The sequence below is a fragment of the Salvelinus alpinus genome, chromosome 5 (genome assembly GCF_045679555.1).
Source record: "Salvelinus alpinus chromosome 5, SLU_Salpinus.1, whole genome shotgun sequence".
NCBI classification, from domain to species: domain Eukaryota; kingdom Metazoa; phylum Chordata; class Actinopteri; order Salmoniformes; family Salmonidae; genus Salvelinus; species Salvelinus alpinus.
Window position 1 is genome coordinate 44,977,835 of NC_092090.1, and position 16,611 is coordinate 44,994,445.

The 16,611-nt window shown below is 44.6% G+C and overlaps 1 protein-coding gene across 1 annotated transcript; it reads right to left on the bottom strand.

Annotated features, from left to right (window-relative positions):
• Window positions 1–10,695: 10,695 nt before the first annotated feature.
• LOC139576235 (adhesion G-protein coupled receptor G5-like) lies at window positions 10,696–15,625 on the bottom strand. The gene is made up of 12 exons (XM_071402054.1): window positions 15,491–15,625; window positions 14,952–15,012; window positions 14,476–14,566; window positions 14,148–14,282; window positions 13,758–13,886; window positions 13,557–13,611; window positions 13,288–13,379; window positions 12,623–12,741; window positions 12,085–12,365; window positions 11,881–11,980; window positions 11,496–11,776; window positions 10,696–11,386 (listed from the first exon to the last, which is right to left on the bottom strand). The coding sequence occupies exons 1-12, from the start codon at window positions 15,549–15,551 to the stop codon at window positions 11,277–11,279; spliced, it is 1,515 nt and encodes a 504-aa protein (XP_071258155.1). The 5' UTR covers window positions 15,552–15,625; the 3' UTR covers window positions 10,696–11,276.
• Between the last annotated feature and the right edge of the window lie 986 nt (window positions 15,626–16,611).

Genomic DNA, 16,611 nt, shown 5'->3' on the forward strand with positions numbered 1-16,611 from the left:
ATATTTATTATGACAAAAGGGGTAGACAAAAGGCAGGTCGGGTACAGGCGAGAGTTCATAAACCAGGTCCGAGTCCAAACAGTACCAGGCGATAGGCAGGCTCGAAGTCAGGACAGGCAGGGGTTCAGAAAACCAGGTCAGAGTCCAAACGGTACAAGACGATAGGCAGATTTGAGGTCAGGGGCAGGCAGAGTGGTCAGGCAGGCGGGCTCAGAGTCAGAACAGGCAAGGGTCAAAACCAGGAAGGCGAGAAAAGAGAGACTGGGAAAGCAGGAGCTGAGAAACAAAATGCTGGTTGACTTGAACAAACAAGACAAACTGGCACAGAGAGACACAGTGATAAATAAACAAGGGAAAATAAGCGACACCTGGAGAGGGTGGAGACAAGCACAAGGACAGGTGAGACAGATCAGGGCGTGACACTTAAGTATATTTTAGCAATTACATTTACTTTTGACACTTAAGTATATTTATGATTTATGATTTAGGGCTCCCGAGTAGCGCAGTGGTTTAAGGCACTGCAAGAGGTGTCACTACAGTCCCTGGTTCGAATCCAGGCTGTATCACATCAGGTTGTGATTGGGAGTCCCATAGGGCGGTGTACAATTGGCCCAGCGTCGTCCGAGCTTTTCCGGGGTATGCCGTCATTGTAAAAGATAATTTGTTCTTATTAACTGACTTGCCTAGTTAAATAAAGAAAACTTTTAAATCAAATACTTTCAGACTTTTACTGAAGTAGTATTTTATTGGATGACTTTTACTTGAGTCGTTTTCTATTGCATCTTTACTTTTACTCTATTATGACAATTGGGGGACCTACTTTTTCCACCAAATGTCAGCTCCAGGTAGGCTTCACAAGTGGCACAAATTGATTTGCAGTGACTCCAGTGATATCGTCATTTCAACATATTTATTTTATAACATGGTAGGCTCCAGTAGCCTCCAGATGCAAATGTATCATTCTCTACATTTAATGTCAGTTTCATTGTGGACTTTTTCCTATAATGGATGCATGCTAGGGAGTTCCATAACTTAGTTTTCACTCGTGCTGTGCTCGAGACCCAAGACCTGAGCACAAGTAAGACCCTTTTTTCTATAAGTAGTCCACATTAGAATGCAGTTTAAACCACCTCCGCGCTAATTTATCTAATGCACTCTAGAGCGCCTAAAGTAGTTTTCCTGTTGTCTCCGGTTATTTCTCGATGCTCATCAGTTCTAGCGTGTTAGCCTATGTTTTATGGAAAAAGAGTTGGAAATATGTGTCTCCATAATGACAATTTAAATAGCCTACCAACAACTGGTAAAACGTGGTCACAACGTGCAAGCATGCTGTTCTGTCTCCTCTCACTCAAGTGACTCCGCTGCCTGCTTCAGTGCTCAGTCGCAACACCCCCCCCCCAATAAAAAAGTGATCTTATTTCGATAAAACTATACTAAATATATTCACGTCACCAAATAATTGATTAAAACACATTGTTTTGCAATGAAGGTCTACAGTAGCCTCAACAGCACTCTGTGCGGTAGCACCATGGTGTAGCCAGAGGAAATCTAGCTTCCGTCCTCCTCTGGGTACACTGACTTCAATACAAAACCTGGCAGGCTCATGGTTCTCACCACTTCCATAGAATTACACAGTAATTATGACAACTTCCGAAAGACGTCCTCTAACTGCCACCACAACATCTATATTCTGTGATTGATAGCCATGGCAATAAATGCTAAGAAGCCAATCTTACTGAAGCACAAATTCATTGGCCTAGGCCTACTACTCACCCTTGACCAATCATCCTGTCCTCTCTTTACTGCCTCAGCATAAGACATCTTCTATTCTACTCAATCCCTGGCAATCTCAACCTGTCTCTCTCACACTGGACACTTCACCGGACACAATTGACACACAGTTTAACTCCACCGATACTACACATTCCTTTGTCCCATGCCCTCCTGCACACTTCTCACATCTTGTAATCTCCCTCCTACACACTGCTGCAACATGACCATAACTTGGTATCTGAAACACTGTAACAGGTTTGGCACAAAAGCTCTCACTGGATAACTGACATATCCCAACATGACTTCATCAGGTAAAGACTCTGCTTTAAAACTCAAAAGGACAGACAATGTCTTCTCGGTTTCACCATGCTCGCCACCGGGTCTGTGTCGCACCAAACGTCGGGCATAACAGACACATGGAATTTACAATTTCAGTTGCTCCAAAGCAAGTCACAGATCTTGTCCCTAGTCGCGTGACACGAAGCACCCAATCCCTCTAGACAGAAGAAATACAGAAAATCATCCCAAGTCCACTTCGAGCGACCTTCACCAATATCACAGTACACAACTTCTTTTCTACCCAGCCTGAGACTACTTCTATTGTGTTATTGACTGTACATTTGTTTATCCCATGTGTAACTCTGTGTTGTTGTTTTTGTCACACTGCTTTGCTTTATCTTGGCCAGGCCGCAGTTGTAAATGAGAACTTGTTCTCAACTGGCCTACCTGGTTAAATAAAGGTGAAATAATTTTTTCAAAATAAAAACATATGGATCAGCCAAAAGGCAGGGATCCACTTTCTCCAAAAATGTCACTCCCACTGGGCCAGATTCTTTGCATGACCATCGGTGCGAGGCTCGGACTCGGAGGTCTTCACCACACCTGCCACCACAGGTAATTCATTCTCACTCTTGTCAGGTTCCATTTCTGAGCCAGCAGAGACAGCAGAATATGGTTTATACTTGGCGCAATTCTTCCTCAACACACATCTTTCCACTACACTCAGCTCTTCTCCTTCTTCCTTGCTGTCCATAACCACATCTATCCATTCACCACACTCTTGCTGCGCCTTCATCTGCTGTATTACTTTGATTTGATTAGATGTATTGCAGAGCACGCACCGATGGCATTTCTCCAAAACCCATCTTCTGTTCCTTAGCCCAATTTACAAGTCTGGCTGTCTCTGTCCTCTCCATGCTTCACCTCACACACCTCCCTGCCATCAATACTTTCGAGTCTGTCACACCCTGATCTGTTTCACCTGTCTTGTGCTTGTCGCCACCCCCCACCAGGTGTCTCCCATTTGTTCCCATTATCCCCTGTTTATTTATACCAATGTCTTCTGTCTGCCTGTTGCCAGTTTGTCTTGTCTTGTCAAGCCGACCAGCGTGTTATTCCATACTCCTGTTTTTTCTAGTCCCTGTTTTCTAGTCCTCCCGGTTCCAACCTTTTCTGCCTGCCCTGACACTAAGCCCGCCTGCCATCCCATTCAGCCTGCCCTGACCTCGAGCCTGCCTGCCGCCCTGTACCTTTCAGACTCTGACCTGGTTTACGGACTTCTCCCTGTCCTCCACCTGCCTCTTGCCTGCCCCTTGTATTTTAATAAACATCAGATACTCAAACCATCTGCCTCCCGTGTTTGCATCTGGGTCTCATCCTGTGTCGTTATAGTACGAACTCCCATGACTGACTCAGCGGACATGGACCAGCTCCACAACACTGTCTCCATGCATGGAGCCACCATTGGAAAACAAGAAGAGCTACTCTAGAACCTTATGGAAGGACTCCATATGCTGGTGGGACGCCATGACCAGGGTTTCAAAACCTTACTGGAGCAATCCCGTGGACTATCTATCAGGCAGCATGCCCCAACGGAGACCTCACGGATGCTCAGTGGTGATTGTGTACAGCCTAGGGAGCAACAATCCACCATTTGCCTACGTCTGGAGGACGTAGGCTACTTAGGCTATCAAAGGCTATCAAAGCTACTTTGATTGCGTCAAGACCCCAGTGGTGTGGCAGACTACGCGGTAGACTTTCTCACGTTGGCCGCCGAGAGTGTCTGGAACCCGGAGTCCCTGTTCGATACCTTTCTTCGTGGATTATCGGAGGAGATTAAAGATGAGCTCGCAGCTCGGGAGTTTCCCCTGGACCTCGAGTCGCTCATAGCCTTAACCATGAGGATCGATGGACGCCTACGGGAATGCAGGAGGGAGAGGAGGTCTGTTCTTGGCCCCACTCGTTCATCCACGGCTGCTTGCTCACCCTCGAAGAACCCCGGAAGTCCCGACTCCTAAATTTCCGAGTGGATCCGAAGTCACACAAGTCCCCTCGGGAATCATCGGGAACGGGCGACTCGCTTACTCCAGAGCCTATGCAACTGGGCAGAGCTCGATTGTCGCCTCAGGAACGATTATGCAGGCTTAACTCCAACAGTTGCCTGTATTGTGGTGCTACAGGACATTACAAATCCACCTGTCCAGTTAAAGACCAGACTCATCAGTTAGGTACTCTAAAGTTTCTAAAACTGTTTGAATTAAGACTGTGAGATTAACTCATATGGCAGGCAAAAACCTGAGAAGTTCCACTTCCTGTTTGTATTTTTTCTGGGGGTGCCATATTTTCAACCAAGCTCTTATTCAAAATACAGAGACATATGGATGAGTTTTCACTTCCTACAGCTTCCACTAGTTGTCAGCAGTCAATAGAACTAAGTCTGATGACTCTAATGTGAAGGGGGGTCGAAGGAGACAGAATTTAGTATGAGGTGCCATGAGGTGACCATGCATTCAACAGGCGCGTTCACGTGAGAGGCAGCTCTGTTCCATCTCTCAATTGAAGTCGATGTAGTTCTCCGGTTGGAACGTTATTCAAGATGTATGTTAAAAACATCCTAATGATTGATTATGTACTTAGTTTGAAATGTTTCTTCGACCGGTAATATCACTTTTTGAAGTTTGAAAGCGTTTGGATATGTAAACCAGACGCGCTAACAAAAGAAGGTATTTGGACATAAATAACGGATTTTTTCGAACAAAACAAACATTTATTGTGGACCTGGGATTCCTAGTGTGCTTTCTGATGTAGATCATCAAAGGTAAGGGAATATTTATCATATATTTTCTTGTTTATGTTGACGCCATCTTTGCGGCGGTGGTGTTTTACTTTTGAGCGCCGTCTCAGATTATAGCATGGGTTTCTTTTTCCGTAAAGTTTTTTTGAAATATGACACAGCGGTTGCATTAAGGAGAGGTATATCTATAATTCCATGTGTATAACTTGTATTATCATCTATATTTATGATGAGTGTTTCTGTTGAAACGATGTGGCTATGCAAAGTCTTGATGTTTTTGCAACTAGTGAATCTAGTCGCCTCAATGTAAACTCAGATTTTTTAATATAAATATGAATTTAATCAAACAAAACATGCATGTATTGTGTAACATGAAGTCCTATGAGTGTCATCTGATGAAAATAATCGAAGGTTAGTGATTAATTTTATTTCTATTCTGGTTTTTGTGAAGCTATCTTTAGCTGGAATTATTGTGGTGACCTAACATAATCGTTTGTAGTGCTTTCGCTGAAAAGCCTATTTGAAATCGGACACTTTGGTGGGATTAACAACAAGATTACCTTTAAAATGATATAAGACACATGAATGTCTGAGGAATTTTAATTATGAGATTTCTGTTTTTTGAATTTGGCGCCCTGCACTTCGACTGGCTGTTGTCATATTGATCCCGTTAACGGGACTTCAGCCATAAGAAGTTTTAAGGCGGCACAGCCTGCCATGGGACATCCTCCTGCGGGCTCTGGTAGAGCCTCGGATTTCTCTGCCGTTCCCACGGAGTACCAGGACTTCCTGGACGTTTTCATCAAGGCTCGCGCCACCTCCCTTCCTCCGCATCGTCTCTACGATTGCACTATTGACCTCCTCCCGGGCACCAAGACCCTGTGTCCATGTATCATCTACCGGGGGCCTCAATGACATCACGGTTAAGAATCATTACCCTCTACCACTCCTCTCCTCGGCTTTCAGACTTCTCCAGGGGGCAACCATCTTTTCCAAGCTCAACCTTCGGAACGCCTACCACCTAGTTCGGATACACGAAGGAGACGAGTGGAAGACAGCCTTCAACACAGCTAACGGAGGCCCTGGTCAACAATGTGCTCTGTGACATGTTGAATCGGTTTGTGTTTGTCTACCTCGACGACGTCCTTGTTTTCTCCCATTCTGCTCAAGAACATGTCCTCCATGTTCGACAAGTCCTCCAGCGCCTCCTGGAGAACCAGTTGTTTGTGAAAGCAGAGATATGTGAATTCCATCACTCCACTATCTCTTTTCTGGGATACGTCATTGCCGAAGGGAATGTTCAGATGGATCCTGAAAAGGTGCGAGAGCAGTAGTGGATTGGTCACAACCCACATCCAGAGTGCAGCTGCAACGTTTCCTGGGATTTGCTAATTTCTACCGCCGCTTCATTTGGGGCTACATCACCCTGGCTTCTCCCCTCTCTGCACTCACTTCTCCCAAGGTGCCGTTCACATGGTCCTCAGCTGTTTACAGGGTGTTTTTGGACCTTAAGCATCGGTTTACTACAGCCCCCATCCTCATCCATCCGGACCCGTCCCGTCATTTTGTGGTTGAGGCTGACGCTTCTGATGTTGGAATGGGGGCCGTCCTGTCCCAGCTGTCTGCCCAGAATCAAAAGCTGCATCCCTGTGCCTTTCTGTCCCATCCCGCTGAGAGAAACTATGACGTAGGAAATCGGGAACTTCTGGCGGTCAAGATGGCTTTGGAAGAGTGGAGACACTGGTTTCAAGGGGCAGAACATCCATTTTGGTGTGAACGGACCATAAGAATTTAGATTATCTCCACACCGCCAAGCGCCTTAACTCTAGGCAGGCCCATTGGGCTCTGTTATTCACTAGTTTCAACTTTACCATCTCCTACCGCCCAGGGTTCAAGAATGTGAAGCCTGACACTCTCTCTCGTCTGTATAGTTCCGGTTGCCACACCGTCGGACTCTGAGACCATCCCTGAGACCATCCTCCCTTACGTCTCAGCATTCGTCTCTGCATGCACGGTATGTGCTCAGAATAAGACCCTGCGGCAACCTCCGGCTGGCCTCCTTCAACCACTCCCAGTCCAAAGGCCAGTCGGAGCGTGCCAATCATTACCTGGAGACTACTCTTCGGTGCCTCATCTCTTCCAACCCCACCACCTGGAGTCGGCAACTCGTGTGGAGGCAGTATGCCCGGGAACACTCTTCCCTGCTCGGCCACTGGGCTCTCGCCTTTCGACTGCTCTGTGGGTTATCAGCCCCAGCTCTTCCCTGAGCAAGAAGAGGAGGTCAACATACCCTCGGCCCAGATGTTCATCCGCCACTGTCAGTGTACCTGGAAGAGAGCTCTGTCCACTCTTCTCAAGAGCGCTTCCAGTTATCGTCAACAAACAGACCACCACCGGACTCCTATTCCCCACTATCATCCCAGGCAGAGGGTATGGCCGTCTACATGGGACCTGCCCCTCCGGGTGGAGTCTCGTAAGCTTTCCCCCATTTTATTGGTCCTTTCCCCATCTCTAAAGTACATACATACAAGTCTCCTTCCGTGGCCTCCAATTGCTCTTAAATACATGTAAAACTAAATGCATGCTCTTCAACCGATCGCTGCCTGCACCTGCCTGCCTGTCCAACATCACTACTCTGGACGGCTCTGACTTAGAATATGTGGACAACTACAAATACCTAGGTGTCTGGTTAGACTGTAAACTCTCCTACCAGACTCACATCAAACATCTCCAATCGAAAGTTAAATCTGGAATTGGCTTCCTATTCCGCAACAAAGCATCCTTCACTCATGCTGCCAAACATACCCTTGTAAAACTGACCATTCTACCAATCCTTGACTTCGGTGATGTCATTTACAAAATAGCCTCCAATACCCTACTCAATAAATTGGATGCAGTCTATCACAGTGCCATCCGTTTTGTCACCAAAGCCCCATATACTACCCACCACTGCGACCTGTACACTCTCGTTGGCTGGCCCTCGCTTCATACTCGTCGCCAAACCCCCTGGCTCCAGGTCATCTACAAGACCCTGCTAGGTAAAGTCCCCCCTTATCTCAGCTCGCTGGTCACCATAGCAGCACCCACCTGTAGCACGCGCTCCAGCAGGTATATCTCTCTGGTCACCCCCAAAACCAATTCTTCCTTTGGCCGCCTCCTTCCAGTTCTCTGCTGCCAATGACTGGAACGAACTACAAAAATCTCTGAAACTGGAAACACTTATCTCCCTCACTAGCTTTAAGCACCAGCTGTCAGAGCAGCTCATAGATTACTGCACCTGTACATAGCCCATCTATAATTTAGCCCAAACAACTACCTCTTTCCCTACTGTATTTATTTATTTATTTTTCTCCTTTGCACCCCATTATTTCTATCTCTACTTTGCACATTCTTCCACTGCAAATCAACCATTCCAGTGTTTTACTTTGCTATATTGTATTTACTTCGCCACCATGGCCTTTTTTTTGCCTTCACCTCCCTTATCTCACCTCACTTGCTCACATTGTATATATACTTATTTTTCTACTGTATTATTGACTGTATGTTTGTTTTACTCCATGTGTAACTCTGTGTTGTTGTATGTGTCGAACTGCTTTGCTTTATCTTGGCCAGGTCGCAATTGTAAATGAGAACGTGTTCTCAACTTGCCTACCTGGTTAAATAAAGGTTAAATAAATAAATAAATAAAATGTCCGTAGCCCCTCTGCTGTTCATCTTCTGTTGACCCATACCCTCCACATGTGTCTAGGATATTTTTTATTTAACCTTTATTTAACTAGGCAAGTCAGTTAAGAACTAATTCTTATTTATCTTATCTCCAAAACTCTTGAACGTGCCGTCCTTGGCCAGCTCTCCTGCTATCTCTCTCAGAATGACCTTCTTGATCCAAATCAGTCAGGTTTCAAGACTAGTCATTCAACTGAGACTGCTCTTCTCTGTGTCACGGAGGCGCTCCGCACTGCTAAAGCTAACTCTCTCTCCTCTGCTCTCATCCTTCTAGACCTATCGGCTGCCTTTGATACTGTGAACCATCAGATCCTCCTCTCCACCCTCTCCGAGCTGGGCATCTCCGGCACGGCCCACGCTTGGATTGCGTCCTACCTGACAGGTCGCTCCTACCAGGTGGCGTGGCGAGAATCTGTCTCCGCACCACGTGCTCTCACCACTGGTGTCCCCCAGGGCTCTGTTCTAGGCCCTCTCCTATTCTCGCTATACACCAAGTCACTTGGCTCTGTCATATCCTCACATGGTCTCTCCTATCATTGCTATGCAGACGACACACAATTAATCTTCTCCTTTCCCCCCTCTGATAACCAGGTGGTGAATCGCATCTCTGCATGTCTGGCAGACATATCAGTGTGGATGACGGATCACCACCTCAAGCTGAACCTCGGCAAGACGGAGCTGCTCTTCCTCCCGGGGAAGGACTGCCCGTTCCATGATCTCGCCATCACGGTTGACAACTCCATTGTGTCCTCCTCCCAGAGTGCTAAGAACCTTGGCGTGATCCTGGACAACACCCTGTCGTTCTCAACTAACATCAAGGCGGTGACCCGTTCCTGTAGGTTCATGCTCTACAACATTCGCAGAGTACGACCCTGCCTCACGCAGGAAGCGGCGCAGGTCCTAATCCAGGCACTTGTCATCTCCCGTCTGGATTACTGCAACTCGCTGTTGGCTGGGCTCCCTGCCTGTGCCATTAAACCCCTACAACTCATCCAGAACGCCGCAGCCCGTCTGGTGTTCAACTTTCCCAAGTTCTCTCACGTCACCCCGCTCCTCCGCTCTCTCCACTGGCTTCCAGTTGAAGCTCGCATCCGCTACAAGACCATGGTGCTTGCCTACGGAGCTGTGAGGGGAACGGCACCTCCGTACCTTCAGGCTCTGATCAGGCCCTACACCCAAACAAGGGCACTGCGTTCATCCACCTCTGGCCTGCTCGCCTCCCTACCTCTGAGGAAGTACAGTTCCCGCTCAGCCCAGTCAAAACTGTTCGCTGCTCTGGCACCCCAATGGTGGAACAAACTCCCTCACGACGCCAGGTCAGCGGAGTCAATCACCACCTTCCGGAGACACCTGAAACCCCACCTCTTTAAGGAATACCTAGGATAGGATAAAGTAATCCTTCTAACCCCCCCCCCCCTTAAAAGAGTTAGATGCACTATTGTAAAGTGGTTGTTCCACTGGATATCATAAGGTGAATGCACCAATTTGTAAGTCGCTCTGGATAAGAGCGTCTGCTAAATGACTTAAATGTAAATGTAAATGTAAATTTACAATGACGGCCTAGGAACAAGCCATCTTGCCTTGTTCAGGGGCATAATGACAGATTTTTACCTTGTCAGCTCAGGGACTTGATCTAGCAACCTCTGGCCCAACGCTCTAACCACTAGGCTACCTGCCGCCCCTTTGTTTACCTGCCGCCCCTTAAGCCTTTGTCTCACAGCCCTTTGTCTCCTGTTTCCAATAAATTACATTATATTAAAGTTCAAAGTGACATTCTATTATGTATCATTAACGTGTTGTGGAAAAGGCTGAATCATAGGTCAGATAGCATTGGTAAATTATTTTTATGAAACAATAAGAAAGCATTAAATTATTCAATTATCTGATTAACACCACAACACCAAACACCATTTTATTCAGTAGATAGGCTGTGTGCTAATGGCTATTTGCTCCATGTGTCACACTTTATGTGTCATATCATAAATGTCATGTTAACACCAGGGGTGAAAGTAAGTTGGTACGGTCTGGTACGGTGTCCCCACAAAATAAATAGTGAGGGTTTTCTGTACCGGTAAAATAGATTATATCACAATAATTGAAATTAAAATGTAAAAAAAACTGTAGGCTATTACACCACTTTTTATTATTACCGCTTGTCAGAGGCATGAACATTTTGCAAATGGACATGAAAACAGGTGGTAAGCTCCAAAATGTAATGTAAAAACACTGAAATTATGCCACGGCAGAGATGAGTGGCAGACAGCAGTGGACGCATATATTCTGGCCTAAATACAAACGCCAAATGTCCTGACACTTTTTGGTGTTTTGTGTAACAGCTGCCTCTTTCCATTCACCATTGTTTGGGGGCTGGAAATATGTTGTGAGTGGATAAATGTGCTCGGGTAGCCTAGTAAAGGAGCCCTTGTTCGACAAGCTGATGATAACATCATGACTGGTTTTGGTTATGCCATAATAAAAGGTCATACATTTTAAAAGTTACATGTCAAATCTTTACCACTAGGCCCAGAGAAATGCTATTGAATTGATAGGGATTTTATATGCAATTCTATATTTAGGCCCATACATTTATTTTCGGTATAAGAGGTCTGTACCAGGAAGAAATTAATTATACTTTCCCCCCTGTTTTATACTCAGGACTTGGTCTGCAAACACTATTAAAAGGTATGCTGGAAGTCCCACAGTATCAGTTGAAGTTTGTCTCCATCATCTTTTGACTGGAAGAGTCTTTCACAGAGGAGTGCTCTGGGCGGCCCTTACGTGAAAGGGCAAGAAACCACAGGAACAAGAAGACACCTGTAGTAGGAATAATTTTGGAGGGATTGAAAAGCAACAAATCACTCAGATTTAAATCAATCAATCATATATCTTTCCTTAGAGAGGTTGTGTGTGATAGGATACTGACCCTGGAAGCAGTTGAATATACTGAAGAGGTACAGTCCAGGGAGAGAAAGGGGGCCGTAGGTGCAGAATGCCAACCCCCATGGTACTCCTAGCACACAGCTTAGCCCCAGGACCGTGGCCCAGTCCTTCCACATCCTACCCTTCCCTCTCTGCCCCCACAGCTTCACCACCACCACACCTAGAATGGCTGTGTTGAAGAGGAAGACCAGGCCCAGGTATCCACTCACTGTGATGTAGCTGACCACCACTCCAGAGCTGTCTGTAGCACTGCTTATCCAACATCTGCAGTTAGACAAGAGTCCATTTGAACCTTTGCTTGTTTTCATGGCTACATATATATTTAAATATTAGCTTCCTATGACAAAATACTGTGAATTGAACCTCACATGTCTGTTGATGAGCCATTATTGGCCCCCGTCATGTAGAAGCTATGTATGCCGTAGACTCCTGAGAAACAACAGGCCATCACAGTTGCAGTGGGTATGCCTGGAATCAAGGACTGCATTTAGACTATACATTGTATGGTGTAGAATATCGCTCAACTGTCAAAGAAAACAAAAAAGACTTATGAGTGGAACTTGTGATCTCACCCCATCCAACCAGGCTCAGTTTGAGCAGGTATTTCCTGACATAGATGTTGAAGACGCGGACTAACAGCATGTAGAGATGGAAGCCTTCAATGGCCAACCAGGTGAAGGTGGACAGGAGAGCCCAGTGCAGTATCAACCCAAAGGCCAGACAGACATGTCCCTCAGCCCCATCAGCCTTATGCCACACCCACCACTCGCTCAAGAGGTAGGAGAGGTGCAGAAACAGGAGCGCTCCTGTCAGCTGCACATGAATAGATATTGACTGTTCAAAATGCCCCTTCCTATGGGGACAGAAAACAAGAGGCTCAGGCCCACAGAGATGTTTATATATGTATACCATTTATGCTCTATTTCTGTGATCAGGCCTTTGTCTGTGTACAGATTAAAAGGGCTGAAGTGAGGTCTCTTGCTTACCTCTACTTTGAATTTTAGCGCTCAATATTTTTGACACATACATTTGTGAATGTGTACTATTGTGTAGCTGCATTGTGAATGGTTTACCTACTCTGTTTATTTTCAATGAAGAGAGAATACTTACCTAAGACAAGTGTACATGACAAGGGTTACTGTGGTGAAAACCACAGAGAATGATGAACCAATGTAGGAGATGTAGCCGAGGTTGGCGGCATTCACAGGGTCTAACGACAACTGTGAGTTCTGTCAGTGAGAAAATAGGATAAGGAATCAAGAGTATGTTACCAGCTAGGACCTACCATACACAACAAAATTATGTAATTATTAAAGTGATAGTTAACGTTTTAGCATTGGTGGTACACATCCAATGCAAGTTAATGGTACCTATTAGCATTTTTTTGCACTTCATGTCCAAATTATCCTAAAGTATCTACAATTGATTGTGTAGCGCAATTAAGTTACTTGTAGATGATTTGGACATGAAGCGCAAAATATGCTAATATCTGTATCGTTGCCTTGCATTAGATTTGTGCCAAAACATTAGCATTTGGTAACAATGGCCAGGTAAACAAACCAAAGCATGGATTTCTGTCATACCTTGTCGATTGACTGCTTATAGAGTAAGGAAACCAACATGACATTTTGTCATTTCAGTGAACTATCCCTTTAAAGTGAGTGTTTTGAAGACTTCTATATCAGTCTTTGCATGTATTACACAGTTATGATTTGTATAGAGTTATTCAAATAACTGAAGTAAGGACATATATAACAACTGTAGCACGTATTTACCACGAGCACTGCAAAGAAGCTGAGATGGTTACAGCTGCACACAAACTCTCCGTGAATGAGAGCGGTAATACAACCCTCTGAGCTCCAGTCCCCTGCAGACAGAAAAGCCACAAAGGTCACAGACACACGTTTAGCGAAGGTAGAGTAGTTCAACACCCAGCCACACACACATACAAGCACCCACAAATGCCCACACACACAGGAAAATAACATAGTAATCCACAGCAGCGGTTCAACCACTAAAAGACGAGTCAAGACATAGCCCCCACCTTCGCCATTCTTATTTTCCGAGTCCTTCCAGAAAACACAAGTCCCTCTCTCAGTCTGAAACAAAGGCAATGTAAAACACACACACTGTTCATTGAAGTATAGACTAGACTAACATTTGTCTCAGAGATACAGTAGGTGCACAGTCACTGTCTTATTCCGCCAGTGAGTGTCGAAAGTTCAAGTGGACTCCATTCACCCACCACATTTGTGTTTCTGAAGGCGATTCTGACAGGCTGGTCAAGGTCCCTCACATCGTGGTCCCCCACCCTCACAGCCAGCACAGACTGCCCCAGGACTTCCCCTGATCTAGAGCCTCGAACTGGACCAAGCTGTTGGTAACATTGGAGGGAAGTGCAACAGAAAGCAGCAGCAGAGGAGCAAACGTCATTCAGAGAGGTCTTATGTGCCTTTCACTTTCATAAAATCCTTCCTCAATAAATGACTTCATGATACTAAATAATATATTCATTGTTTTACTGTAGTGCTAAATTGTATACCGGATATGGCAGCAGTGACACTATTTTGTCCATTTCCATTGGTTGGTTTCAGCTATAACTAAGAAAAGCCTACTGTTTGAGTCAGTTACCAACCTTGAATAGAGAGCTGTTGAGTACAGCCATTGTAATGTGCACATAGCCAGTGCTATTAGAGTCGTTCCTCTTGCTTCTCTGGAGGGCATGTGCAGGAATGTGCACTCTGTGTCCAGAATTCGTGCTTTCTTCTGCCTATGGTGGAATTAATGGACATAACAGTTTTAAGTGCAACACATCCATCGGAAATATCAAAAATTGCAATATGCAACAGTAAATTTAAAAAACAAGAGATTAGGCTGTGTCTGAAGTCTTTGTTGCTGCACGCCGGTATATATGGCTGAACCAGAAGGTTGTGAGATCAACAGCAATGAATTCATGATCTCACCTGATTGGATGAGTTGACAGACCATCTGTAGAAGTTTGGGATGGGCATTCTGGCCCTTGGAATGCATATTGTAATTCTATCCTCATAACACCTACCAAAAAAACAAAGCATCTTACATGATTTGAACCCTTGACTTATATTCAACTTAATCAATGTAATGAATGGATATCAAATGGTTATCAAATCCCATATAGCCCAGTTGGTAGCGCATGGTGCTTGCAACGTCAGGATTGTGGGTTTGTTTCCCACAGGGAACAAGTATGTAAAAGTACAAATATGTATACACTCACTACTATAAGGTGCTCTGGATGAGAGTGCTAAATGACTAAAATGTCAACTTAATGGACATTCCCATATGGACTAGCTAGATGTTTAACTGTGTAGTTACAAGGATAAACAGGTACTGGCTTTTTTGTAATATCCGTGGCACGTTAAAATCCCATTACAATAGGGGATAAGGACTTTTATTGGAGTACCTGGTCCATACCACTTGGTTAACACAATCTCGGAGAGCATCTTTACAGTTTGGAAGATTGTCTGGAAACGTTATTGACAAGGTTAGCCATGATATCACTCTGAAAACGACAAAAATCCATACAAGGTACCAATGCTTCATCTCAAGACAAACACATTCAAAACAACCAGATGAAAAATTACTGTAGGCACTAAAGCCAATGATGGTGACAAAAACTCAGTGGGGACCACGTCAATCCGGGTTGGCAAACCCTGGTCCTCGAGAGCTGCAGTGAGTGCAAGCTTTTTTTCAGCCCTGTTGAGACACACCTGGTTGAACTAATCATGTATATTTTTTTACTGACCTTGATTAATTATCTTATTTGAAAATGACAGCTCTCCAGGCCAGGGTTGGCCACCCCAGATATACAATTAACTGGTCCACCCCTTTTCACTGATGTCCATGTTTGTTCAAAAATGTTTACATAACCTCGACCTAGGCTCATCCACACGTGCCATCCATTTTAACACTTGCTCAACACAGAAACAAACAGGAGCTTACCATTGGTTCTTAGGGTTGCAGGGATGCATATAAATATGAGAATTAAATAACTGGTCTTCATCACTCCTTCCCTCTTTCAGTCTGTGACCGCTGATGGGTTAATGGTCTGTCTTGTTAGTTGATCTTTGCTCGTGTGTTGTTTCCTGGTTTCATATCATTACTATAGTTAGAGAGGGGGTTGGACATATTTGTATGTGTACTGTAGGTTATGGCATTACAAAACTGGGCGAATACAAGTAGGCTATTGTGAACACAGCATGTAATGAATACAACACTTATATTAGTGATTGATTCAATTTATTAGACAATAGAAATAAAAAAACATACTGTTCATAAGACGCCTCCACATACAATTTAAGAAAAATCATCAAGAATAACACAATAAAGCTTGAAAGCTTATGTCCTTTGTAGTCCTTTGGGTGGTGGTGGTGGTGGTGGTGGGGGGTGGGGGGGGGGGGGGGGGGTAATGTCAGGTAGATCAATATAATCAAAGCATTTCAGTGAGAATCATTTCTCAGCATCTCTAAGACTCATTCTGCCACTCACCAGAAAATTCCTAGAAAAGGGGATGTCTCTGTTTCACAATCATAAGGAAATGGTCAATCGTGCGCGCATTTGAGAGACCTACTGCTCCCAGTGAGACACTTTCTGCAGAAGTGATATTAGTTAGAAAACATTAGCAGATTGCAACACACTTTCCATAGTTGAGTTAGAAAATCAAGTGATAGATTGCGAAACCAATAATGATGAGGCCATGTGAAAATGTTTATCACATCAGAGTGGTTTGTCTCAATGTGTTGAGAATATGTGGGCTTTATCCCCAAAATTGTGAAAAACCTAGGTCACAGTTTACGTCTTGTTGCACTATGCCAACAAGATCTCACAAACTCACTTTGATGGTACATGGACTTTCTTCGTATAACACAGTATAGTAACTCATTTGAAACAGAATATTGACAGTATATATATATTTTTTTAAATATGTGTGCCCTATCAGTACACTTGAAAATCTCATTTCATTCTGCTTTACCACAGCAACCATAGAGAAACATCATAGTATGCAGGAAACTAAATCCTTTGGTGTGTATCTGACTAATTACGCAACAGTCAGTTCAGCAACT

Excerpts from the sequence above, each read along its gene's own strand:
- LOC139576235 (XM_071402054.1), bottom strand. The coding sequence starts at position 15,551 with ATGAAGACCAGTTATTTAATTCTCATATTTATATGCATCCCTGCAACC. Across the intron at positions 14,283-14,475 it reads CTGTCAACTCATCCAATCAG|GCAGAAGAAAGCACGAATTC; the intron begins GTGAGATCATGA and ends ATTCCACCATAG. Across the intron at positions 13,612-13,757 it reads CCTTCAGAAACACAAATGTG|ACTGAGAGAGGGACTTGTGT; the intron begins GTGGGTGAATGG and ends CCTTTGTTTCAG.